Source organism: Exophiala mesophila, assembly GCF_000836275.1.
Source record: "Exophiala mesophila strain CBS 40295 unplaced genomic scaffold supercont1.5, whole genome shotgun sequence".
Lineage (NCBI taxonomy): Eukaryota > Fungi > Ascomycota > Eurotiomycetes > Chaetothyriales > Herpotrichiellaceae > Exophiala > Exophiala mesophila.
In genome coordinates, this window is record NW_015622508.1 from 3,237,195 (window position 1) to 3,262,232 (window position 25,038).

General features: G+C 51.0%; 11 protein-coding genes across 13 annotated transcripts; 6 read left to right on the forward strand and 5 right to left on the reverse strand.

Moving 5' to 3' along the window:
- Positions 1-140: 140 nt before the first annotated feature.
- Positions 141-2,758, reverse strand: PV10_07828 (uncharacterized protein). Its single transcript, XM_016372777.1, has one exon. It carries the CDS (start codon positions 2,626-2,628, stop codon positions 241-243), a length of 2,388 nt encoding a protein of 795 aa, XP_016222109.1. The 5' UTR covers positions 2,629-2,758; the 3' UTR covers positions 141-240.
- A 245-nt stretch (positions 2,759-3,003) lies between these two features.
- On the forward strand, positions 3,004-4,339 carry PV10_07829 (uncharacterized protein). The gene is made up of 3 exons (XM_016372778.1): positions 3,004-3,070; positions 3,121-3,216; positions 3,273-4,339. Exons 1-3 carry the CDS (start codon positions 3,044-3,046, stop codon positions 3,885-3,887), a joined length of 738 nt encoding a protein of 245 aa, XP_016222110.1. The 5' UTR covers positions 3,004-3,043; the 3' UTR covers positions 3,888-4,339.
- A 252-nt stretch (positions 4,340-4,591) lies between these two features.
- Positions 4,592-6,337, forward strand: PV10_07830 (uncharacterized protein). The gene has a single exon (XM_016372779.1). The coding sequence runs from the start codon at positions 4,650-4,652 to the stop codon at positions 6,120-6,122; it is 1,473 nt and encodes a 490-aa protein (XP_016222111.1). The 5' UTR covers positions 4,592-4,649; the 3' UTR covers positions 6,123-6,337.
- On the reverse strand, positions 6,268-8,415 carry PV10_07831 (protein disulfide-isomerase domain). Its single transcript, XM_016372780.1, has 4 exons — positions 7,816-8,415; positions 7,380-7,758; positions 6,891-7,327; positions 6,268-6,834 (listed from the first exon to the last, which is right to left on the reverse strand). The coding sequence occupies exons 1-4, from the start codon at positions 8,163-8,165 to the stop codon at positions 6,384-6,386; spliced, it is 1,617 nt and encodes a 538-aa protein (XP_016222112.1). The 5' UTR covers positions 8,166-8,415; the 3' UTR covers positions 6,268-6,383.
- Positions 8,416-9,032: 617 nt separating this feature from the next.
- PV10_07832 lies at positions 9,033-11,924 on the reverse strand. Of its 2 annotated transcripts, XM_016372782.1 has the most exons (6): positions 11,766-11,924; positions 11,621-11,715; positions 11,312-11,569; positions 10,886-11,174; positions 9,812-10,826; positions 9,033-9,759 (listed from the first exon to the last, which is right to left on the reverse strand). In XM_016372782.1, exons 3-6 carry the CDS (start codon positions 11,312-11,314, stop codon positions 9,129-9,131), a joined length of 1,938 nt encoding a protein of 645 aa, XP_016222114.1. In that variant the 5' UTR covers positions 11,315-11,569; positions 11,621-11,715; positions 11,766-11,924; the 3' UTR covers positions 9,033-9,128. The 2 variants fall into 2 exon arrangements, with proteins under 2 accessions (XP_016222114.1, XP_016222113.1); XM_016372781.1 differs by having other exon boundaries at positions 11,621-11,924.
- A 660-nt stretch (positions 11,925-12,584) lies between these two features.
- On the forward strand, positions 12,585-15,571 carry PV10_07833 (uncharacterized protein). The gene is made up of 2 exons (XM_016372783.1): positions 12,585-12,980; positions 13,046-15,571. The coding sequence occupies exons 1-2, from the start codon at positions 12,958-12,960 to the stop codon at positions 15,417-15,419; spliced, it is 2,397 nt and encodes a 798-aa protein (XP_016222115.1). The 5' UTR covers positions 12,585-12,957; the 3' UTR covers positions 15,420-15,571.
- Positions 15,572-16,671: 1,100 nt separating this feature from the next.
- Positions 16,672-19,195, forward strand: PV10_07834 (cAMP-dependent protein kinase type 2). The gene is made up of 4 exons (XM_016372784.1): positions 16,672-17,923; positions 17,976-18,229; positions 18,286-18,660; positions 18,721-19,195. Exons 1-4 carry the CDS (start codon positions 17,306-17,308, stop codon positions 18,746-18,748), a joined length of 1,275 nt encoding a protein of 424 aa, XP_016222116.1. The 5' UTR covers positions 16,672-17,305; the 3' UTR covers positions 18,749-19,195.
- On the reverse strand, positions 19,180-20,274 carry PV10_07835 (uncharacterized protein). The gene has a single exon (XM_016372785.1). It carries the CDS (start codon positions 20,066-20,068, stop codon positions 19,658-19,660), a length of 411 nt encoding a protein of 136 aa, XP_016222117.1. The 5' UTR covers positions 20,069-20,274; the 3' UTR covers positions 19,180-19,657.
- Positions 20,275-20,460: 186 nt separating this feature from the next.
- On the reverse strand, positions 20,461-21,205 carry PV10_07836 (uncharacterized protein). Its single transcript, XM_016372786.1, has 2 exons — positions 21,078-21,205; positions 20,461-21,029 (listed from the first exon to the last, which is right to left on the reverse strand). The coding sequence occupies exons 1-2, from the start codon at positions 21,148-21,150 to the stop codon at positions 20,599-20,601; spliced, it is 504 nt and encodes a 167-aa protein (XP_016222118.1). The 5' UTR covers positions 21,151-21,205; the 3' UTR covers positions 20,461-20,598.
- Positions 21,206-21,939: 734 nt separating this feature from the next.
- On the forward strand, positions 21,940-23,362 carry PV10_07837. 2 transcript variants are annotated; one of them, XM_016372787.1, is made up of 3 exons: positions 21,940-22,224; positions 22,281-22,718; positions 22,771-23,362. In XM_016372787.1, exons 1-3 carry the CDS (start codon positions 22,123-22,125, stop codon positions 23,203-23,205), a joined length of 975 nt encoding a protein of 324 aa, XP_016222119.1. In that variant the 5' UTR covers positions 21,940-22,122; the 3' UTR covers positions 23,206-23,362. The 2 variants fall into 2 exon arrangements, with proteins under 2 accessions (XP_016222119.1, XP_016222120.1); XM_016372788.1 differs by having other exon boundaries at positions 21,940-22,718.
- Positions 23,363-23,659: 297 nt separating this feature from the next.
- Positions 23,660-24,721, forward strand: PV10_07838 (histone). The gene is made up of 3 exons (XM_016372789.1): positions 23,660-23,919; positions 24,111-24,356; positions 24,410-24,721. Exons 1-3 carry the CDS (start codon positions 23,910-23,912, stop codon positions 24,463-24,465), a joined length of 312 nt encoding a protein of 103 aa, XP_016222121.1. The 5' UTR covers positions 23,660-23,909; the 3' UTR covers positions 24,466-24,721.
- The last annotated feature ends 317 nt before the right edge of the window (positions 24,722-25,038 follow it).

Sequence of the window (25,038 nt, forward strand, 5' to 3'; positions counted from 1 at the left end):
TAGTACTAATGGAAAGAACGGCGATGGGTGGTCAGGTGGAAGGTGCCAAGCCGACCAGGGGCCACCCACATGAGGCACGTGATATCACATAGGAAGCCGCAGCCAGATTGGTGTCAGCAAAGGTCTTATTGTTCTATATGTCATTATCGCAGTATGATTGTTGACACGTACAACTAGCTTCGACAGGGACTTATTGTTGAGTCGTCGTCGAGAGGAGGGAGATTATCAGTATTCAGGTCATTACATGGCACCTTCACTAGATGCATCGATGCCCCATTTTCCAACTTCTAGCATCGCAGCATCACCACCTTCAGCAAGAATGCCCTGGCCCTGGCCCATAAGTCCTTCCAGGCATAGCCATGGGTCCCGTCCTCCACCCCATCTAAGAACCTCCTGTTTGAATCTTTCTCCTGCAGCTCGATCTAAGCCGCCAGCGTTCTCTCCGTCCCGAAACACAGCTCTCCACACCTGTCGCGCAATGGCTCGGTCAAACAAGTACGAGTAATAGGTTGCGCCGTATCCATAGAGATGTCCAAAGAATCCTTGCCAAGAGGTCTGCGGTGGTTCATGGACACTTCCGTAGCGCTTCCAGACGTCATGGTAGACATCTGTCGAGTTGTACGAGCCACTGGCTAGAGCTTTGACTGGATCCGTCGAGTGATATACCTGATCCAGGAGTGCCATCAGGATCTGGCCTTCGTTATTCCAACCACCGGTTGTTTCTGCCAGCGTTAATCTCTCTTGCGCCAGCGCGCTGATCATCTCGTCTGGAATCACAGCGTCTGTTTTCCAGTGACGGGCGAAACTCTTCAACACCGCGGCATCGGTCGCAAAATATTCCATTAACACGGAAGGAAGCTCTGCAAAATCTGTAGCGCACCGAGTACCAGAGATGCCCTGCAGAGATGTGCGTCCCAAAATGCTGTGGATGGCGTGTCCCATTTCATGGAATAATGTTGTTACACTGTGTAGTGATAACAAGGAAGGGCCGGAAGAAGTGGCTGGCCCCTGGAAGCCACAAACCAGCGCGATTATGGGCGTCTGATGGCATGTCGCATTGCCAGATGGTGTTGTAGAATCCATCAAGGTTGGCATTCCATCGTTGATAGGCTCGTTCTTCTCTCGACATTCTTGGATCTCTTCCTCTGAGATCTCTCTCGAGCAAAGGAGTGTGAAATGTGCCGGGTTCGGGAGCTTTCCTGGACGGAGGAAGAGATCGCAGTACATGGTGGCTATATGTTGGTCGCTTTCCGTGTACACATCCAATCTGCGGACTTCTGGATGCCAAGTTTCCCCCTGCTGAACTTCTCTTGGAACCAAGCGGACACCGTACAGGGATTCAAAAAGACCAGACAAGCCTTGCATGACATGACCTAATGCGAAATAGGAGCTGACATTTTCTCGGAGCCGGGATTTTGATGTTCTTGGGCCCAGTCTGGCCTGCTGCTGTGCAAGCTTACTCAGGAGGTACGTATGATCCCATGCATCTACTGATGTGGCGCCTTGAATGAGTTGGCGTTTGATTTCCATTAAAGGCGCCAGCTCCTTCTGAACCTGCGGCTTGTTGCTTTGGTTCAAAGACTCGAGGAAGTTCATCACCGCTTCGGGTGTCTTGGACATTTTGTCCGCAAGCGACATCTGGCCGTAGCTGTCATGTCCTGTTAACTGCGCTAATTCAGCCCGGCGAAGAAGTAACCGCTCAAGCCTTCCTATAGTCTTCTTCGATGCAGTTCTTTCAGCAATGTAAAGCTCTCTTCTGACGGCAGGATCGGTGGCGGAGCTCATGACCATCTTGGATATAGGACTGTAGATTGGAATTGACGCCCTCTCCCACCTCTTCCATCCCTGGACTAGAGTAGGATCAACACCAGCCAATGAAGAGGCCGTGAAGGACACATTTTCCCGGGCATGTTCCATCTGATTGATAAAGTCCGTTCCTACCTGAGCAATCTCGTTCGATAGAGAGACGAACTCCTTCCTCTGTCGCTCTGGAAGGTCAATGCCTGATTTGGCAAAGTCTTTCATCAACAGCTGGGCCACCATTTTCTCTTCTTCGGTCCAATGACTCTGGACCGTGGGCATATTCCATGCTGTTCGAAGCTGTTCATTGAGGCCTGTGGTGGTATTGAGCTCATTCATGTACTGGTACATTAGCGAGTAGGAAGCAGTTGCGGCGGAAGCCACATCGCCCGAAGGATGGATGCTTCTGATGAAATCGGACAGATCAATGACGCGACACAGCAAGTCACTCAGTCTATCCAGATCTCGCGGAATTCTACGGTACTGCTCAACGGTGGAGGCAGCAAGAGTTCTTTCGACCAGTCTTTTGCATTGAGCAACAGATACTTCGGCGAACCTCTGGAAGCCTCGTGGGCTGGTCAGGTGGCGGTTCCCTATCAGTCCCGAGCTCTTTGCACCAGCACTCCATGATAATGCCTTGTTATTGAAGACCTCTCGCAGAAGGGTAGAATCATGTCGTCGGGTAGACGTGTCCTGCACGTGTGCGGATTCAAAGGTGTTATCGCGGTCGGGGAGGGTGGCAGTAACTGTGGCAGTGGAATTGAATCTCTTTTGCTTGCTGAGACATCGGGCACATATCGAGGGCGCACGCCATCGAACTTTCTGCATGTCTTGAGGAGTGCTTCTCAAGCTGCAGTACAAAGAAGGGACTTTGGAATGGTGACGAAGCTTGTCCTGTGTACAGTTTGTCCAGGGTTTATCGTGGAATCGGGCGCCTGCGCAAAATCCTCGATGATAGGCATGTCCATGCGGAGAGCAGAGCGCGGAGAAGGCAAGTGCATTCGATTAAATTGTTCATCAGGCAGGCACTCAGCGACAGCCGCAGCCGCAGCCCGCAGTGCGCGCATGTGACGCCAACGAAATGCGCTTCGAGTCCCAAGGGGGCCTACAGCAGAGTACAGCAGACACTATAGCAGTATTGCTGCCAAGACCTAGCAGACGGCGACGCGAGAAGCTCCATTGGAATTCTTGCGAAAGTTGACAATCAGACACCACCCATATACAGTGAGCATCCCACGACATTATGAGTCCCCTGAGAGCAATGGGGGCAGTAAGTAACACCCAGGTCTCTGTTTTTGTATCTACTGACTTCTCGTGCAGTCACGTCGAGCAGCGTTCTTGGTACTTGGCGGTGCGACACTCACTCAGTTCCCAGCACCCTTCAGAACAGTGTATGCCGAAGCTCCCAAAGACGATGTAAGGTGCCTTGTCTTCCGGTCCGAAACATGAAACTGACTCGACATGACTTCAAGCTGCCAGAAAAGAAACCTATATATTCATCCTATCCTGTGGCTCCCACGACACCGAAACCTTCTCCAACATCACCAGTCTCGAGTTCGAACCCAGTGTCACCGACCCCAACCGACAGATTAACCTCCCACGTCAAGACCGCCAGACTCTTTGTCTATGACAAGTCACTTGCCGCCGAGAACAGCTTTAATGACCTTTTAAGTTGGGCATTCCGAAAGGAAACAAATTTCACTAATACGATTGCTTCCCTCGCTCCGGCTCCAGAAACCGGAGAACAGCTACTTCCGGGCGCGATTTACGTCCTGGTCGCTACGCTAGCAGGCTCAATTGTTTCACGGAATCGAGGCCTATTTCTTCGCGCGGCAACCCCGTTGACTGTTGGCATTACCGCTGGCTGGATGTTGATCCCCGTAACGATGAGAAATACTTCGGATTTGATTTGGGAATATGAAAAGAAGGTCCCTGCTATCAGCGAAACACATGCGCAGATCAGTGGCTTTGTCAAGGAATCCTGGAGGCAAGCTAAAGTCCATGCCAACGTGGCTGTCACCTGGGCGGACGAAACGACTGCTGAGACAAGGCAAAAAGTAGAGAGCTTGGTGTCAAAAGGAAAATAGAGGCCACCGTGAGTTAAAACACCATTGATATGAAGGACAGGTGATATGCTTTGGCCGAGCATATCCAATCTGCATTGTACAGCAATTCCAGACATTTATTACCTGAAAGTGCCCACACATCGTTGATTTATTCGCACCAGGTTCGCGGAATCCTTGTTACTGGACAAACAATCACGAAATTCGTTCATTCTTTCAAACCTGCACAGATCTCTCGGTCTCGACCCTGTATCCCAGTCGTTGTGTACGACAGGGTGACCACATCGATCAAAGCAGACCAAACTTTGAAAGCCAAAGCCGTCCAACCAGATCTGCAATTGTCGATCCATCATAATTTAGCAGGCTCCGGGAGGGATTCTTTCTTGGAAAACCTGAATATTGCCTTGATGGACTGACGAGAGATCCACTCATTAATATAACGGCCTAGTGGCGCAGTATTGTGACCTTCGTTGCACCCCTGCTGGTGTCTGTAATCTTTGAGAAGTCAGGTCACCATGGTCGTAACATGATTTATTGTGCATACTCGCGTTGGCAAAAATGCAAATGAATGGCTTTCATCTGATATTAGTACATGTTGAGATGTGATGCAGGGCTGTCATAGAAAGGGGTGATGGTCAAATGCTCCGCTGTATCCGATGCATCCAGGTAAATAATTAATTTACTGAATTGCCTCCCGGACTTGTACTTCGTGATTAAACCTCCCCGGTCAAGGAAAGTGACTATCTACAGATGAAGGGAAACGACCCTTTTCAGTAGCACCAGTCAATGCTCCACGTCTCCCGTGCGAGGTCAGCGTCAAGCATAAGATGGCCGAAGATTCCTGTAATCCACGCCTGCGGACCGTGGTCTACTACGACTCACCAACCTCGTCGCAGTCTATTGACATTGGCAATTGAAACTTCCTGCGACGACACGTGTGTCGCCATACTCTCCAAGCCTTCTCGTCAGAAGCCCCATGCTACCTTACACTTCAATGAGAAGATTACTGCTGAGAATACGGGCAAAGGTGGAATTGTGCCCGTCGAAGCACTATCCAGCCACCATCGAAATCTTGCCAGTCTTCTAGACAGATCACTCTCCAATCTGCCAGACGCTCCAGATGGGAATCTTCGAGTAATGTCCAAGGCCAGCCTACGAACTATCCGACTAAGAGATGGGAGACTCAAACGGCGACCAGACTTTGTGTCTGTAACTCGAGGACCGGGCATGGCAGGCAATTTGTCTGTCGGACTCAACACTGCCAAAGGGTTGGCCACGGCGTGGCAGATCCCCTTTATCGGTGTCCACCACATGCAAGCACATGCCCTCACCTCGCGCATGGTGGACGCACTCTCCGCCAAAGGCTCCGATAATGGCGCAGCGTCCGAGAAATCCGTCTCAACCGTCTCTCCATCCTTCCCGTTTTTAACGCTTCTGGTCTCCGGAGGCCACACGTTGCTCCTTCATTCGCATACTCTGACCGAGCACAAGATCCTCTCGACCACCACGGATGTTGCGGTTGGCGATGAACTCGACAAATGTGGCCGCCTTATCTTACCAGAGCACATCAAATCTGCTACGCAAGACACGTCGTATGCCAAATATCTCTCCAGCTATGCCTTCCCTACACGCGAGTCGTTTGAGGCCTGGTCCATTCCTCGTACACGGGCTGAGGAGCTTGAGAAGCCGGCGAATGCCTTTGGTTGGACTATCCCTACGCCGATGGTACGGACAAGAGATTTGGCTTTCAGTTTTAGCGGCATCTCTAGCACCGTCAAAAGGATCCAAGCCTCGCGCGACGCGAAGGCCGCCATGTCCGACGATGAACGCATCCACCTGGCGCGTAGCTGTCTGTCATCAGCCTTTGAGCATCTTGGGTCGCGGACCATCATAGCTCTGGAAAAGCTGACCTCGGACGCTTCTGCCGCGATGACTCCGATGCCGACGCCAACGAATCTGGTGGTATCTGGCGGCGTGGCCTCGAGCCTGTTTCTGCGATATCATCTCAGGCGCATGCTTGATCTACGCGGGTTCAGGCACATCAATCTCATCTTCCCGCCGGTCGAATTTTGCACTGACAACGCAGCCATGATAGCGTGGGCGGGCATGGAGATGTTTGAAGCTGGGTACACTGCAACCCCGGATTGCCAGCCGTTGAGACAATGGAGTTTGGACGCCGCTGCTGCCGACGGCGGAATCCTTGGTCCCGGTGGCTGGCATCGCCAGGAGCATGCGACCATGAGCCGTGACGGATCGTAGCAGGCAAATTGTGAAGACTAGCATAGGGTACATGGCTTCTCTCCAGGTGTCTGGGTTATGTTGGTTCCCTCGGTGCTGAGACTGCGATGAGACGGAATGATAGAGATCAGGAGCTACCATCGCTGGTGTTAAAAAAAAAGGCACACACAAAGTCATAGTATCAAATGATGATTTTACAGCGTTATATGAGATTGCCACGATGACGTGACCAAAACCTGACCACGTACAATCCCAAAGATGGACAGGATGGAGTAAGTTATTTTACAATTCATCGTGCTCTGCAACTCCAACGTCGTCGTCGGCCACGAAGGTCGACGCGGCCTCGGCGGCGCCACTGACGGCACTTTTGACGGCATCAACGATACCTTCACCGTCAGTGGTTGCAGCAGGAGCGGCCTTGGCCTGCGTCTCGCCAGCAGCGGTGGAGACATCCTCCATCTCGACGTCCTCATCCGCCGCTTGAGCTGCGAGGCCGTCCACACCATGCTTGCCGTTATCCTTGATAAAGGCGGCAAGGTCCTCCAAGGTACGAGAGCCAGAGTAGTCGACCGGCGAGTCTTTGGCACCAGCTGGATAGAGCTTGATAGTGGGGAATCCCGAGATCTCATCAGGAACATCATTCAAAGTGGCATCGATCTTCGCGACAGTCACCTTGGAAGAGAACTCGGGGCTGGAGTAGAGCTCGCCGAGTTTCTCATAGGTTGGTGCAAGGCTAATAAAATGATTAGTGAACTGATCAGAGTACATGGAACAGGATAGCACGCGTACGCTTTACAGTGTCCACACCAAGGGGCATAGAACTCCAAAAGAACGTCCTTGGTGTCGTCCAAAACGATGTCCTTGTAGGAATGAGCGACAACGACTGTGACTGAGCCTTCCTGTGTCTCTGGGATGGGTTCGGATTTGATGCTGGGTGCAATCTTGCCGTCAACAAAGTCCTTGACGAAAGCACCAATCTTGTCGGCGGTCAACGAGCTGCCCTCGAAGGGGAACTTCTCGTTCTTGACCGTGTCTTGGATGGCAAAAGAAGGAAACTGATCCGTTGGTAGGTTGAGGTTGGCAGCATGCGCGCCAAAGGCCTTTGCGTCGATGGTCGCAAAGTTGATCACTCCTTTGTGTTTCTCGGCCAGGGATCGAAGTTCATCGGCAAGAGATGCACGTTCTTCTGGAGTCTCGGAAAAGATGTAGGCGAGAGGAATACCAGACTTGACCATGGTCAGACCCCGAGGATGGAAATTGAATGGGGGAACAACTCACGTTAATGTACCCTGCATAAGTCTCTGGGCCAACTTCGCCAACCAAGGGAGTGGAAGACGTGCTGATGAAGGACGAAATGGTTTCTTGTTGGAAAGCCTCAGAGAAAATGTTCTTGCCTTCATCGAACTCCTTATAAAGTACAATCGAGGGTTGCTTGACACCTTCGGCGGTGGCAAGAGCGGCGTCGTTAGTGGCGCCGAAGATGTAGTCATCTCGTAATGACTCGGCGAGGGCCGTATATGTCTGGTTGGATGTTTTATCGTCGGCAGCAATGTAAGCTACAACGACAACCTTGTCTGTGGTCTTGAACTCTTCGAGGGTATCGGCAGTGAGGATTGAGACAGCAGGAAGAGCCTGCTTTGTCATGTACGAGACAATCCTAGAGTCGTCAGCATCTGATGTATGGGAGGCACAAGGGTGAATCAATCCGACTTACGCAGGGGCTTTTCTGGCTCCAGTGTATGGCTTGATATTATCAAGGCCACGGAAAACCTTGACTGTGGGATATCCCTCGACACCGTAGTCTTTGCATAGGTCTCCTTCGGAGGTGCAGTCGACTTTGACCAAGGCGATATTTTTCTCTTTCAACGTGGTGGCAGCCTCTTCATACTCGGGAGCGAGGGCTTTGCAGTGGCCGCACCAAGGAGCAAAGAACTCTGCAAGGACTAGGTCGTTGTCCGACACAAACTGCTTAAAGGTATCTGCGGTTAGGTCATGGACATCGCTTGCGGAGGCGAGAGCCGCAAGGGTCAAGCCCGTGGCGGCCAGCGCTTTGAACGATCGCATTATGAGGGTGGTTGGTGTGTAGAAGTGGAGGAAGGAAGGGAAGATGGGAAGGAATGTAAACGAGAACTATAAGTTCACGATGAGAGAGGTGGATGAATCTCAAGAAGTAATATGAGATGAAAGCATGCGGCGCCTCGAGGGTCAAAAGGCAAGGGTGGATTCGCCCAGAATTGAGTGTCTCCAGAGAGGAGAGGTGTCAACTTTTTTGGAGAGGCAAGATGCACAGAGGCGGCCGTGTGCAGGTGCAATGGCTCATGCCGCGATAAGGACAAGATGACATGGGGGGGTCGGCAAAGGACAAAGGGTCCTTGACAGGCTTGACTGTACCTGAAACCACGAAAGCGGCAACAATAATAATGGTAACGGTGAATTTTAGTAATCCCTCGTACCCCTTTCTGACAAGTGAATCCGGCAAACGGGCCTAAGGGGGGCCCGAGGGCCTCTCGGGCCAATACCAGCCGCTATCCCCGCCAGACAAGGGGCAGAGAGGCGTTCGGGCATAGGGGCGAGTGTGGCCTTTCAAGCGGCAACAGCTTGGGGCGGGGCCACCCACGAAGTGTCACTCCTAGGTGCCAGGTTGCCATGATGCTTCACGATCATCATCAACCATAACCTACGTGCGGGTGTCACTTCGAGTCTACACTACTAGGTACTTAGGTCTTCCTGTCATCTCCATCCCCTACCTTGAGAGAGCCTTTGCCCCAACGATACCTCGTAATGCTTACTTAAGTCAGAATGCGTAGTTTAGCCGTCGCATAAACCCATCAGCAAAAATTCGACATAGACTTCCGTGTTAATGAGAGACTCGTCGATTCCACTCCGGCTGAAACGCTGAAGACAGTTTTAAAGAACGCGGGAAATTCGAATGCTCACATCATTGAGTGTATGTTTGTGTAGTTGATGTCTGCCTAATAACAGGCCCAAGCCTGCGTAGTTTCTGAGGCGACTTCCAAGCCTAGGGCATCAATCTTCCTCTTCCGAGAGAACAATTGTCGGAATTGGAGTATATCTCTCTCCTCCCTTGCGCTGCCCTTCTAACTCCAATGCCATGATCTGAGCATCCGCTTTTCCACGGTCAACATCAACCATCAACATCAACGGCAAGGGTAGGAATATCAAAACAGCCAGAAAGACGAATGCTGGTCGAATCTCGCCATATCGATCTGTTATTGCACCAACAATGGCTGGGCCAAAAACGCTCGACCCCTTGTCTGTGATAGCATAAAGCGCATAGAATGCCGCCTCAAATCCTGGGGGAATCAGTTCGCCAAAGAATGCTCGGCAGTACGACGAAAGACCTCCGAGAACAAAGCCGTATATCACCCCAAGAGGGTACATTTCCCAAGGTTGTTGCAGCCCAAAGACTCCGTACCGTTTGATTGCAGGGATGAACCCAAGCATACCATACAAGGGAATCACCTCAAAGAGGCAAATGCAGGCAACGATGGTCTGAGAAGCACGTAGATTGAGCATACGAGAAAAGTAGCTCCAATAGAATGCGCCAATAACCCCTGCAATCGTCGCAATCACGTTAATTAGACCCAGGGCTTCGGTTTTCATACCAAGACTCGTCTTTGCAAACAGCACAGCGGTTCTAAAATCTGGTGAGCATTTCCATCGAACAATCACGGACGCTGTCAACTTACCCGCTCACCGTGGCGATGCTATCGCTCAACAGAAACCAGGCGGCCAAAAAGATGACAATATCCTTCAACCTCCTTGCATGCCCGATGGTCTTGAACAATGACTTCCAGGCGTAGATGACGTATGCTACCCAAGCGCGGTGACCTTTCAGAGATGAGGGGAGAGGTGGCCCTGGGCGTGGTCGTAGCCAGAGGGCAGCAGGAATGGTGAATGCAAACCACCACAATCCGACCACCGTAAGCACAAGCCGTAGTGAAAAGGTTGTAGAGCCAGTCGCAACGACCAGAAGAATGGCCAGGGTCTGGACCAGTAGCCCTGCAATATACCCTATTCCAATCCCGTTGGAAGATATACTGGTCGATAGCTGGAGCTCGGGAGAGATTGCCGCGGGCGATTCAGTCGAGGGCGAAGTTTCATCTGGCCGGTCTTGAGGCAAAAGCTCAGAGGTCGAGTTGAGGTTTCGCTCATTAGGATGATCCGATTCGTCTCCTTGTTCCTCCTCATACTGTCCATCATCCGCGACACTATGGTTGCCGCGTCTGCTCTGCTGAATGGATGGATGATGCCTGACGAGTAAAGGCAGGAACGAGTTGAGCAGTACAAATGAGGCGCCGAAGCAGGTGTTTGCAATGATGGCCAGCAGGGCACCAATAAGGTATAATTTTGATATGACGCCGAGAAACAGCATTGTCGCGATCGAACCAGTGAAAGCAAATGCAAGGAGGAACGTTTTCCGGAAACGGCCGTGGTCGGCAGCGCCCGACATGGAGATGATGAGGAGGGCTTGAATGAGGACACTGATGGAGAATGTGTACATGGCAAAGCTTGCAGTATTGATCTCGGATCCAAAGATGTCAATGACACAAGAAGGCAACTCATTGTGTCTGTGTTTGGGAGCATTTGGGGGAATTGGATTTGGCCGTGAAGCAGACCCAGCCTGACACGAGATGTTTTTATTCTCCAGCAATACTCCATTGTCTCGGGCTAGTTGTTCTAGGGTGATGGGCAAGAAGGAGCCTGGATGTAACACGGTCAGTCTGTTGAACGGAGCGCAAGCAGAATGATGGATGACCTACCCATTGCGCAGATGGCAAAGACCTCTGCAGCCCAGCCATAGGAGTACCAGCCCCATAGCTCCTTCTGACTTGTAGGGCGGGTATCCTCGTCAGCGAACCTTGTTGCATCGGCTGCATCGTCCATGTCGTCCATGTCGTAGAGTGAGTCGTCCCACGACGAGTCTCGCTCGTCGTCTGCTTCGACTGACGGGGTGGGAGATATCAAGCTGGCACGAGTGAGCGACTCATTGTAAGTATGGATGGATCGTATGGATGTGTTGGAAGGCTTAATGAACCCACTGCGAGGTGCCTACATGGATGGAGATTAAGAATGTCAGCAGTAGAATATCTCGACGTTTCGGAAGACAGAAAGGGCAGCGATTGAGATCAACAACGGTCAAGGCACTGTTTGGGGTTCAGCCAGTGAGGGGCGGATGGGTGACAAACCATATGACCTAAGTAGGGACCCGGGGCTCCGGGGGACGCCCAAAACCCCTTACGAAAGGCCAGGGGCGGTTCGAAGAGCCTGGATCCTCCGGCCAAGCGCCTGTGGTCCAGCTAACCCAGTCCCTAGATGGTGGGGAGCCTCGGCCTCCAGCTGATGGCTACCTAAGTAAGTAGCCTGGACGTCAAACTCCAACCAGATACTCCTAGGATTCTATCCATATACTATACCGATGTTCGTTTTCATATTTCTCTGTTCTTCTGTGCACATTGTTTAGTCACCCCAGTTGATCATTTACTTGGTTTTCTTACAGCTCTTTTGTAGCTTCGGGCTTGATGAAGGTCTCTTCTCCTCGTCCAAGACGTGGCATTGAAAGGGATTCATAGCGAGATCAACCTCAGCATGGCTCTACAGCATCAGACGTGGGATCTGAAGTGTGCGCGCAAGATATCTCACCCAATATTGTAAGTGCAAGTGCGCCAAAGTAAGTAGACAGGGGCAATGAGTGATTAATGGGATAATGCCTTTGACCTGCACCGATTATCAATGTGACGAGCCTGCCATGCAGAACATTGAGTGTGTGAGTGTGTGAGTGTCTGGGTGTCTGTTTTCAACATCGAAGCCCGAGTGACCTTCAAGTCCCTCGGATCTTCTCCTCTTTATCTACTTCCATCGACTTATCTCATGTCTACCAAGAGGTCGATTCTCCGCTTGACTACGACATGATACGGCTAGTCCTCAAGTGAAGATATTGCTGTAACTTCTGTATCTTGCGCTGCCTTGAACTTGAACTAGGCAAGAGAGGGAGGGTAGCCACCCCATCTGAAAGCTGCTTGATTCCTCGAATGGGATGGTGGTCGCGGATGGCGTGCAGGTCGGTCTTACTTTAAAGCCCCCTTCACATTCGACTACCCCGGCAGACCCAATCATGGTCACCTATGTCGCTAGCATGCATACAATCAGACTTTAAGTAGACCCCAAGATCACAGGTCTGCAGATCTAGTCGAGTGGGCGACGTGGGGTGTTGGGCCAATCTAGAATGAATTATAATGGCCACAGGTCGAGTCGTGTAACCTGATGTGATGTATGTGCCCTCATGGAAAGAAAAGACGGTCAAGACCACAGACTGACAGGTTGTGTTTCGGGCTAGAGTACAAATGATCATCAATTTTACGTGATATACGACCAACTGTGACTGTAACTGTGACTACATAGATTCAATTCTACTTGTTGTGGCCTTCCAGCCTCATCAGTTACTGTGCAGAACGAGGGGGAATTGGGGCTCATGGAAGAAAGAGGCGGAGGGTCTCGGCAATTCCGCCTCCCGTTGCCTCCTTTGATATGATTGGTCACTCATCGAGTTCAACTTCATCTTCAAATGAACGTCTCCTCGACTCACTACTGTCCCGATGGTTTGGTCTCATAGTATTATGGCCATTGACTCTGACCCCCTTTTCGATTCTTCACGCGTTGTTCCCTCCATGGGCTAAGTAACGCAGCCAACATCCGCGCTGGACAGGCTTGGGCTGAACCTCTCCATAGGGTGCGCAGACAGACACAAGCCTGGCATAACCTGGCATAATCACTGCCCAACAGCTTGGAGTCTCCCATAGACCCTCGAAATACTTGTCCTTCGATTTAAACAGAGATGGCTCTACTGCAAAACGAAGAGTAAGCTGATTTGTCCCTGACTTGATAACATCTCTCTCCTAGCCAGTCGCTTACAGCACGTCAAGGTTTGCCATCTGGTATCTTCGGACGTCGTATCTTGCAAGTGTTAAGGACGGCGTTGCAGAACGACTGATCAACGTCAACTCATCAATATTAAACACCCCAGGATTTCGTGCTGCTGGATGGTCTGCAGACCCAGTTCAGCGGACCTATTCCCCACCAATACCCACCGCAATCAATTCAGAATACTTTCAGACCACCGCCGAGCTACAACTAACAACATCTGCTCAAGACGAGGATGATGAAGGCGGACTCGTCACAGGTCGCACGAGCAATGACACCATCGGCCCCGGTTTCAACGCTCGTCGAAGGAGGAAGAGGGAGCATGTTGAGGACGATGATTCCAGTGACTTGACGGATGAATCGGAGGAAGAAGCCGAGGGTGCTCAGAGAGCTGCTCAGCAAATCCGATTTGCCAAAATGCCTTCTCGCAATAGAGCTGACTCCTCGCCCATCCGTACTTCAAATGGACCAGAAGCACTCACCTCCTCGCCTTCTAAACGCTTCACCGATAATCGACGCCGCACTGGATCTCTCGGGGCGGTTGAGGCGGTGAAAGCTCGGGCAAGGAGAGACACGACGACTAGTAGCGACATGTCATCCGAGAACGAGGTTGATCCAGCCTACTTCCAACGGCGCCAGCTCTATCAAAGCCATAGTTCTCGATCTGGCACGCTGCCAGTAACCGGAGTAGATGATTCAATCCGCCATTTGCCTTCACTCTCTGAGCGTGGGGACCTCCATGACGACTCCGATGCCGATTCCGACGGCTCTGCTTTATCATCGGATCTTGGAGGCACCGTCGACTCCGAATCTATCCTGAACCCAATGACTCAGTCAACTCTCACATCGTCACCACCAGGCTTGCATAGCCTAGCGGGCGCGGAACTCCCATTGCCTGTGCCTGAATCTCCCCGGAGGCACCGCACGGTCTCTATTCTCCATGAGCTACCTCCACCACGCCCTATCAGTATGATGCAACCTACCAGTCTTCTCTCTGCGGCGTTCAATGCACAGAAAAAGACTCCAGAGAACCCCATTCAAGCATTCGCAACAATGTCTGGCAAAGGGACGCCGAACCCTCTATGGATCAAAATGTATGCTCCCTTTTCAGACCGAGCCACTGAGCCACTCGAGATGCCATTGGCTCGAAATTCTCAAGATGGCAACGCCCCGAGTGTCGCTGAACTGATTGGATTCGGCCTCTGGACATACGGGGAGGAGGAGCGACAACCCAACTTGGCGCCCGAGCAACTCAATGTCAACAAATGGACACTGCGCATTGTGGAGGATGGCGAAGTGGACGACGATTTCCCTCCCCTAGGTCGAACGCGACCAGTGACAGATTTCACGTACAACAACAATCGTGGAGGTCGGGCTCGCTCCAGGGAGAAATCTTTTGATGAATTTGCTCTTGTTGAAGCCTCTCCGACGCAATTGGAGGCCAACAATAAAGAAACTCCACAATTCACGCCTCCTATCCCAGAAGAGGTGACTGCTAACCCGGCCATGTCCCTTGATTCACCCCCGTCGCATGGGCCGGTGCCAGCACGTGTCACCGGTTTGAAAACGAACATTCTTCTGGCGGGGCAACCGTTCACCTCAGCCTTGTCCAACACAGCTCTCACCCCAGCGGATCGACCTGCCCCTGCTGGACCGCAGGCGACTCCTCGAATGGGACTCACCAAAACCATCAAAGTACGATACTTCGACCTTCAGATGGCCACGCAGACCATGACCATGGAGCTTTCAGCGGACAGTTATATCGCAGAAATCTTGGATCACGTATGCAAGCGATGGAATTTGGAAAAAGCTGGTTTCCTGCTCAAGGTTGCCGGGACCAATACGGTCGCACCATTGGATCGGACCATCGAAGCTCTCGGAAACCGATCTGACCTTGATCTTGTGAGGAAAAGGTTCGGCGCCGGGGTCAGCCTGACAGGGTCGCCGGGAAGTGCATCGCCTAATGCACCTCTACTGCTCGATATCCAGGGCGTCAAAAAGGGCAAGAAGGGACAATCGCTACATCCACTGGCGCAGAAGCAGGATCTCATGTCAAGCAGCAGCAATTTCAAGAAATACTATGTCACTCGGAAGCAGCTAGCACCGTTCGCGCAAGGGAGTCAACGGGTGCTCGTCTTTGACGGAGACACAATTCATGTGATGCCAGCGGACAGTACCTCCAGCGCCAAATTCAGCTCGATCGCCTTCAACGACATCCTCCGATGCAAGGTCAGCACGAAGCACTCCAAGCTTGTAAGGGTCCTTGTTCGAAGGGTCAATGAATCCAAGAGATACGATTTTGAAGCACGCACTGCGGGAGAGGCTCAGGAGATTGTCGATGAAGTAATCCGGGAGATGAGATTAGCGAGAGCCTAGGTCGAAGCTTGGCCTGCGAAGAGCCGGTAGACCTCACATGAGACACGTAGCGTATTCAGATATGAATGTTTTGATGTCGGGGAGCAAGAATTAAGATGAACGAGTGTGGTCTTGTTGTTCTCATTTTATCGTCGAATTTGGCGAACAGCGACTCGTGAACAATAAACTCGCTTCGTCACGAGTAGTACCGGACCACGCGAGAGGTATCGTGCTACGTCCCATCATCATACTGTGACAGTCAAGTCGTCAATGCTGGAATGATTAAAAGGAAAGTGGGGATGTGACGAGTGTGGCTTCTGGCCTTTGAAGACGAGATAAAAGTGGGTGAGTGAGGAGAGTGAGGAGAGCGAGGAGAGGGAAGAGCAACCGATGTAGTGCTACACATTATAGGATGTACCTAATACCTCGCTTTTATTAATGTACGTATCCTACTGATAGAGCTAGATTATACCTTCAGCTTCCCATAGAAATGTTGTCTATCTCTAGGTACCTCAAGCGATGTCCTCTAGCTCCGTAGGTGATAAAAATCTGCCAAGGGCCTGCATAAAATTGAGCGTTGCTCGTCACATCGTCACAAACATCGCATAACTCTATAGGTGGATAGGTACTTTTGGGTGGTGGACGCCGCGTGTGGTTAAACGAGCTTCCCCGGGTTCCCCAATTTGTGCCTGGAAACGATATCTACGAGGCTTCAGGCACTTCCCGTTGTGCTTGAACAATGTTGTCCAGGCCCCTATATGGGCTTCAAATGGTCGACCCATCAGGCACAGGTACCAGCACAATTGTCATGCTCGTATAGTGACAGTGGGAATCCTTATAAACTCTCAGACTAAAAGACTAGTTTGCGTGTCAAGAGAGAGGGCTGGAGCTCACGACCCATCACTAAAGTGATCATTCCCCATGTTATTAGTTGCTCTGGATTGTTGCCTAGCTGTAACCTTGTCTCTATGGCCGTGTCTGAGGACCTACTCCGTAAGCTCGGGGGCGTGCCTTACTGTAAGTAAGTTTGTGCCAGAGTGGCTGGTCGTAGCTCGTAGCCCGTACCTCAGCTCGTGGGATGCTCACTGGTCACTGGTGCCCTCTTTGGTCGCCAATAATCATCCACAACCAGAGTCTGATGGCAGCGCCAGGATCATCAGGTAAACTTCCCGTGTCCGAGCCCAAGCTGTTCGGAGTGGTCTGCAGGTGTGCAAGCGCAACAGGGTAAGTAGGACTCCGTCGTGGACCAGCTTTCCTGCTTCTGAGCTCGAGTCCTTGCTTTTGGCGGCACTTCGTGCATCTCCCCTCCATGTGTATCGTGGTCACTGGGAACTACTACTACTACTACTTACTGCACACAGTTCACTTCCTCCCTCATCAACAACTGTTCTCATCGTTATTTGATCATGTACAGGTCCAGATCAACAGACAGCTCCCTCTTCACTCACCTACATCTTTAGAATTCGCGCCTCGACCGACCACGAGCCTAGGACTACTTGCTCTCCCTCGCCCTACGTGCGATCTGCTTACTGACCAGATCCCCACCCCCGCCCACAGACCATTCAGAACCACGATTGTTACTGTGTAGATCTTATCGCCCAGGATTACGACTTGCCCCCAACTCTCAACCGAACCACTCGGTGCTCTCTAGTTCTAACCTGGTTACCCCTCTTCGTCACCACTGTCGCTGCCACAGCTGCCACAGCTGCATTGCTGCACCACACTCCTCTGTCCTCCCAACCCCAATCACGCCAACTGTACCAATTGTACATTGCAGGCTCTTGCCAGACCCGGTGCGAATCGAATCGAATCAGGAGCTTCCAAGCTCAGACGATTCTCTTTCACCACTCTGGTTCATTGTTTGACATTCCAACTTCCGGGAACGTGCGCTTCCCACCAGCGCCCAAATGCCGACCTTTGGAGGATTGCTCAAGAAAAAGAAGACCAAGGAGTCTTCCGAAGACAAGTCTGCAGCTGCCAGCGGTGGCGGTTATCAGCCTATTCAGTACAAATCGTCACAGAAATCGGACAACCTCTCTTCAGTCAACTCCAAGACACAATCCACCAATGCCCCAACGACCTCCTCAGCCACCGCGCCCGTAACCTCGGCCCCAGATCCCAATGCTTCAGCTTCTCAAACCAACGGCGACATGAACATTGCCAACTTGGTCAGCCCAGCAGGCGGCACCGTTGAAAGTAAAGCCTCAGGCCGGCAGACCAAGGGCAAATACACTCTGACGGACTTCACCCTCCAAAGAACTTTAGGCACCGGTTCCTTTGGCCGTGTGCATTTGGTACAGTCAAAGCATAACCAGCGTTATTATGCGATCAAGGTCTTGAAGAAGGCGCAAGTGGTCAAAATGAAGCAGATTGAGCACACAAACGACGAGAGGAGGATGTTGCAAAGAGTCAAACATCCTTTCCTGATCACCCTCTGGGGCACATTTCAAGACTCCAGAAACCTCTATATGGTCATGGACTTCATAGAGGGTGGTGAACTGTTCAGCTTGCTTCGAAAATCACAGGTGAGACGGCGACATGCGATCGCTACTTGTCCGAGACTGACTCTCAAATCAGCGTTTCCCCAACCCGGTTGCCAAATTCTATGCCGCCGAAGTAACCCTTGCCCTTGAATACCTCCATGCACAAAACATCATCTATCGAGACCTTAAGCCCGAAAATCTGCTCCTTGATAGACACGGCCATGTCAAGATCACGGATTTTGGTTTTGCCAAAGACGTTCCAGACATCACCTGGACTCTCTGTGGCACACCTGACTACCTGGCCCCTGAGGTGGTGGCTTCCAAGGGCTACAACAAATCCGTCGATTGGTTAGCGACCCACCCCGCATCATCTCAGCCTTGATGAATTACTAACAATCTCTTAGGTGGTCGCTTGGAATCTTGATCTTTGAGATGTTGTGTGGCTTCACGCCGTTTTGGGATGGAGGAAGTCCTGTCAAGATTTATGAGAACATTCTGAAAGGACGAGTCAAGTACCCTCCTTATATTCACCAAGATGCACAGGATCTACTCGTACAACTCATCACAAGCGACTTGACCAAGAGATTGGGCAACCTGCACGAAGGCCCAGCTGCCATCAAAAACCACCCCTGGTTTGCAGAAGTGACATGGGAACGTTTGGTCAAAAAGGACATCGATGCTCCCTACGTACCACCCGTCAAAGGCGGTGCGGGCGATGCCAGTCAATTCGACAAGTACCCTGAGGAAACGGAGGAGTACGGCAAGAAAGGAGATGATCCGTGAGTAACCCAGCCTAGGTCATAATCTCGGACTTATCCAAACTGACCCCTGCCAACCAGATACGGACACTACTTTACCGACTTTTAACGAATGCAAGAGTCTTATGACGGAGATGCTTGGGAGAGAGAAATGCCGCCATGTGAATATCCTTAACGGGGAGAGGACGATGAGCACAAGACAGGACATGCTTTATAAGGGCGCTACAGCTAATGCTGAAGCTTTGGGTACGGATGCTATCTATTTTTGAGATTCGACGAAGCAGTTCTGGATTTGAATTTTGGTCGCAGGCTCAATTTTGTCCTGCCTTCGACTTTGAATCTTGCGGGAACGAAGTATGTCAGGTTGGTGCTCTGGAGGAAGCAAAGAAAGCAACGTGCTTGGACATTGGTTCTGTGCAGTTGTCTGGTTGCAGAAAATGGACGAAACCCGGGGTTGGGTCCCTTTTGGAAATCAAATTCATGCGCGACGCAAACGATGGTTAGCTTGGAGCGATATCTCTAAAAATCTATCAATATCAAGTTATTTTTGGCACAATTGAGAGCTTGCGAAACTTGAACTCAACCTCTCGACGTATTGCCTTCCAGGTCGCCAGATAGGCCTCACTAGGTGTTCTAATGGAGAACTATACTACTGTTTTGAATTATTGTACAGAGTAGAATCCCGTCCTCTGAGCTCAAGAGTGAGCTATAAGTATAAATACATGATGAGCTTTTGGTCCAAGCAAGGACTGTCCGGATGGCTCTTATGGAATTCCAACTTCAGTCCGCCCTTGAGACCGTGCGAGGCTACTAGGCTAGGCTATGTGTGTGTGGAAGACATTGAGTCATCAAGTCGGTCTCTTGATCCCGGTAAACCACCTGGGGAAAGTGACATCAGTGGTAAACCCAGCGAATGGCGGCAAGACTTTGGCTGAGAATCAAGCTGCAACCTCGAACAGGTGCACTGCCGCCAGTAAATATCAACCTCTTTGGGGATCCATCCAGATTTCGAATTGATCTAAAACAGCTCCTTGCCAGTGGCTGATGCGGCCGTGCCACTGCCACCAAGACCGGCGCCGAGAGCGTCCTGGTGAAGGCGCGATTGGTACGTCCGGCTCGTCAGGTTCCAGGCGTCAATGTACTTTTCCATGCAAGCGCTCAAGCAGGTCTGATCTTTGGAGGTCAGACTTGGGCCGGGGTTGGATATACAGTGCTCGAAGCAATTCTCGTTGACCTTCTGAATCAAAAGTTTTGCATTCTCGACGTTGCCTTGGAGAACAATGGCAGATTGGATCTTTTGTCTAACTGCGCTGGGCGACGACGAGGACTCGAATGGAGACGATGATATGCCGGTGACGGTTGATGCATTTGTTTCTTGCTCGCCTCCCTTTTTAGAGCCTCCGCCCCCGAAAAATCCGCCGAATGACATGTTGACAGAAAGACTTTTGAATCGGAGATGAGTTGATGATTCTGGAGTCTCGATTAGGCTTTTGATGAAGGATGGGGATGCTGGGATTCGAAGATTTCACAGTCCAACGGCGATAGTGACTGCTTGTAGGGCGCAGCTGGTATTTCACAATGATTTCCGACTCTTCTGTAGACTCGAGGCAGATGTTTGAGTATTTCAGAGAGAAGTGCTTGCAACGAGTTTCTTTCATCCGAAGGCGATGCGATAATCTGGTTAACGAGAAGGCGTTCGGGGAAGGTGTGCCGAGCTGCACTTGGAGCCTCCTCCGCAGCCCCGAGCAATGGAATATCAGACTTGTGAGCTTCATACAACGACAAAACTAAGTATCTACCTAGGTATCGATTAATCATACAGTAAATTCAAGCGAAGGTCTGCGATAGGTCGCCGATTCTTCAGCCAGACAATCACCCTCTCCACATTCTGAGATTATAGACAAATAGCGCATACATGACTGCATAACATCTGCTTCCTCAACGTTCAACTTGTCAGGTTCAAAATGTCAAGTGCAGCATTCCATCGAAACTCAACAAGGCGCTCGCGAGTAAAAGAAAGCCCCTCACCGCGCTGCGATCAGCCCATCTTTGAATCAGTTGAATAGGAGTCTGGTCCTTCAATTCAGGGATGTGGTCCTGCGATTTACTTGTCCTCTCGGCCAACTCAACATTGGTTGGCCCAAGGAACAGATTCGTATATGGAAGAACAGCCACGCTTAGTAGACCGGCAGCCATGAAGCGATAATGCTGCGGTTGAGTATGGGTCAAGTACGAATTGGCCAAGTTTGCCGCTCCAGCAATCAACGCCAGCGGTGGGACAATCGACTTGCCAATGGCACCCATGGTCTGCCACTGATCTAGTAGGACCTCATCGTTGGCGTTCTTCACATATCCCGGAACGTGGACGTAGGAAGTAAACAGTAACCCGCCTAATACACAGGTCAGTATGGGACAAAGACTGGGTGTTCCGGACCAACCGGAGGCAATAGTCGAGGTCGTGATGCCTAGTACAAAGAGACCTTTGACCTTAGCATAACTGTCGAAAGACATATTGATGAATGATATTGGAGAGCACAAGATGTATTCATTCGTGTTGTGATTTGTTTGATCAAGGACTAGTAAACAGGATGATAAAGCTCGCTTGCTTCAAAGCTGGAGGTCATACCGTCATCCGCCTCACGGCATTGTCCACCTCGAGTATGAGCCATGGAAGAGCGGCAGCCGTCAAAGGGTGACCAGAAAGCCAGCCATGTTGCACATGACGCCTCTGACAAGGTTCAATTGCTGTGGTGGTGGATCTGGCTGAACCCAGAGAGTCATTCGGCATGCAACGATTGGCCGGGATAACATCCTGCTGGAAGTGCGGTACAGCCCTTGAATTCCGGAGCTGTTGTGTCGAGGAAGTACTCACTCACTGTATCATCACTCAACATGAATAGGCTTCTGATGGTAACCTACATCTCATTTCAAGGCTAAAGTGCGCCTCGGTCGAGCACTAATGGCCCCTCGGTCTAAGAAGCCTGGGAAACAGGCAGTGTAGTCCCTGCCTCTCTTGGTTGAGGCCAAAGATATCACCTTCACCACTCAAAGATTATATACCACGGTGGGGAGAACAGCATTGAAGATACCTTATAGTGGGGGCCCGCGGGACCTAGGTGGGCGTGGCGGACTGTCCAGGGGGCGCTTCGGGCCCTGGCCCAAGCACACCCCTCCATTTCAGTAATTGAACAACGCGTAGGGACTACTTATAGTGCTTAACTAAGGTAATTAATCCTTGGCAGCGCATACAGAGGCCCCTCGGCCCGCAACGTCAACGCGATTATTGAAATGGACACCTAACACATGGTCGGTGTCTTCTTTTTGGCGCCACTTCAAAATAATCACTTTCCAATCTGCCCGGGCTCAGGGACCGTTTGACCGTATCAGTACTTTGATGTGAGGTCTCGCCTGACTCGCTGCCCTCTATCCTTTCCTTCTAGCATTTTTGAGCGTTTCTCCGTGTTCAGCACCGGTCTCACAACCATGTGGTTTCCAAGCTCATGTGCTTCGCTATGTCTGCTGGCGGTTTCCATAGCGAGCACACGAGCTGCTGTCGAAGCAGATCCCGAAATGAAGAGCATACCAGTAACATCTCCAAAGATACGTGCCAGCCTGCGACTGCGCTGACCATCTGGATCTAGTTGCGCACCCACAGCCTCTCACCTCCATACCTCGATTCGGACATGTCCAGCCGGTGGTTTGACTTCGGAGGCGACACCATCATTCGAGCAGATCAATATATTCGACTGGCCTCTGACATCCCCTCGCAGTCAGGTTGGCTCTTCTCTCGAATACCAATCACCGCAACCAACTGGGAGGTGGAGTTTGAATTCTCCATAGCTGGAAAGGGCCATCTACATGGTGATGGATTCGCCATGTGGATTACAAAGGAAAGAGCTCAACCTGGCCCGGTCTTTGGCCACGCGGACAAGTTCGAGGGCATTGGTCTTTTCTTCGACACGTACAAGAACAACCGACCCGGCGTCGTCTTTCCTTATGTCATGGCAATGATGGGCGATGGCAACACAGCATATGACTTGGCGAACGATGGCAAGGCCAACGAGATTGGCGGCTGCTCCGTAAGAGTCGATCCACATGTAACTCTGGAATTCTGTTGACACTCCATCACAGGCTCGAGGACTTCGTGCATCGACCGTGCCCTCCAGGGCCAAGTTGACCTATTTTCAGGACAAATCGCTCAGCTTGAAATTGCAATACAAGACTGCAGATACGTGGATTGACTGCTTCACCATCGAACCCACCGCGAAACAGCCTCTCAAGATGCCCAATACTGCATACCTCGGCTTCAGTGCCCACACTGGTGAACTGACTGACAATTTCGACATCATCAGCGTCGAAACACGAAATCTATACAATCCTGTGGCTGCCAACACAGGGAGGGCAAAGGCAGCAGCTGCCAGGTCGAGCGGAAGAGGCAGACCACCTAAACAGAGCAGTGGCTGGGGATGGTTTTTCTTTAAACTTATCTTCTTCGCCGGCTTGGTTGGAGGCGGTTATATCGGCTACACAAAGTACAAGGAGCGGCAACGCTATCAGAGATTCTAGGAGGACCAAACATGCTTGCCGCTGAGTGTCGGGCACGGAGATGTCGCATGTAACAATAAATCATGAAACACATACTTAGTATCTCCTAGGAGCAACCTGTTCCCCTGACTTGTCCATCCAAGTATTTGTACATAGGGACTACGGAGGTATATGTTGTGCCAACGCTCCGCTTCCAAACATTTCATTGGTCAGGCAGGACGGGGTGGATGGGCCACGATTGGTTTACTCCGTATGCCTCCAAAAGTTTGGTGACGATGTTGCCAAGGATTATTCGGAGAATTAATCTCACGTGATTATCTGCATGCAGGCGTCACCTTGGAATCGAAATATCACGGCGAATCAGATTGCAGAAAAGCATGGACTGATTTCACTCTGGATTCCAGCACATCTTTTGAGCCTTGACATGACCTTTGTTTTGGCAGGAGGATCAATCAACCCTGCCAAGCCATCCGCAGTGATTCTGCCCGACAGCTCTGATCCCACCATTCGCCCCTTCCGTGATTCACATCCGCCCTGTCCTCTTCTACCTTATAATCCCGCTTCCCATCTTTCCCGCCTTTCCCACTTCTCTTTGCTTCTCTTTCTTCCTTCGCCCACCTGTTCCGTCTACCCCAGACAACCGCGCATCCTTCCAATTTTCATCAACCAACCATCAACAACAACCTCTCTCTACCACTTTACATCCTTCAAACCCTTCTATCAACATGACTGGACGTAAGTACACCCTCTGCATTGACACTCAACGTGTGGTCAGGCCTTGTCGAGCTGCAAATGCATGACATCGTCGCCTTCCCGTTCGGTTGCTTTCGCTCCGGATGATCCTCACTCATCGACACATCCGCGATTGTTTCGAACACACGCACCCATTCAACTATCATCACACGTACTGACAACCCTTGTTACAGGCGGTAAAGGCGGAAAAGGCCTCGGAAAGGGTGGTGCCAAACGCCACCGAAAGATTCTTCGCGACAATATCCAGGGCATCACCAAGCCTGCCATCCGTCGTTTGGCTCGTCGTGGCGGTGTCAAGCGTATCTCTGCCATGATCTACGAAGAGACTCGCGGTGTCCTCAAATCCTTCCTCGAATCAGTCATCCGTGATGCTGTCACCTACACTGAACACGCAAAGAGAAAGACCGTCACATCTCTTGGTGAGTACCAATGGTTCACTCTGAACATGACATGTTTGCTAACCAAAATACAGACGTCGTCTATGCCCTCAAGCGTCAAGGCCGCACCCTCTACGGTTTTGGTGGCTAAATGCACTACCATTTTTGGCAACTCTATTAGATTACTACAATGGTCACGGGTTATGGTGCTTCATGGTTGATGACTGGCGCAATGGGTTTCGTACTTGCAGCTTGACTGCACCTGGGATTTGATGGATTTTTCAAGTTCTGCTTTTGACCAAAAGGCTGTATCTTGAATGGGAGATCTGTAACCTCCCTATTACAGAGCTTGCAGCATCAGCTAAGCTAGGTAGTCAAATGCATCATCAATTTCAGAGAATGTAAAATTCTTCTTGTCATCCTGTCTGATGCCTCAGAAGGCTGACCATGATTCCTGCACGTAATTATATCGACACCTGACTACATGTTCTCCTTCGTCAAGTAAGCACTCATATCGCCATGCAGGCGCAGGGGCTCACACGTCCACCATCAAGTGAAGTCGTTTTATATTTTGTGTCTACTTAGGTCTATTTCGAGGGTCGCCCTGTATGTAGATGGTAATGGCATCAATCCTGTCCCCAATTGAAGTTCGGAGCATCTAAGATTATCTGAGGCTGCATCTGTATCGAAGTCGACCTCGGCCGCTTCAGGGGAGCCTAAAACA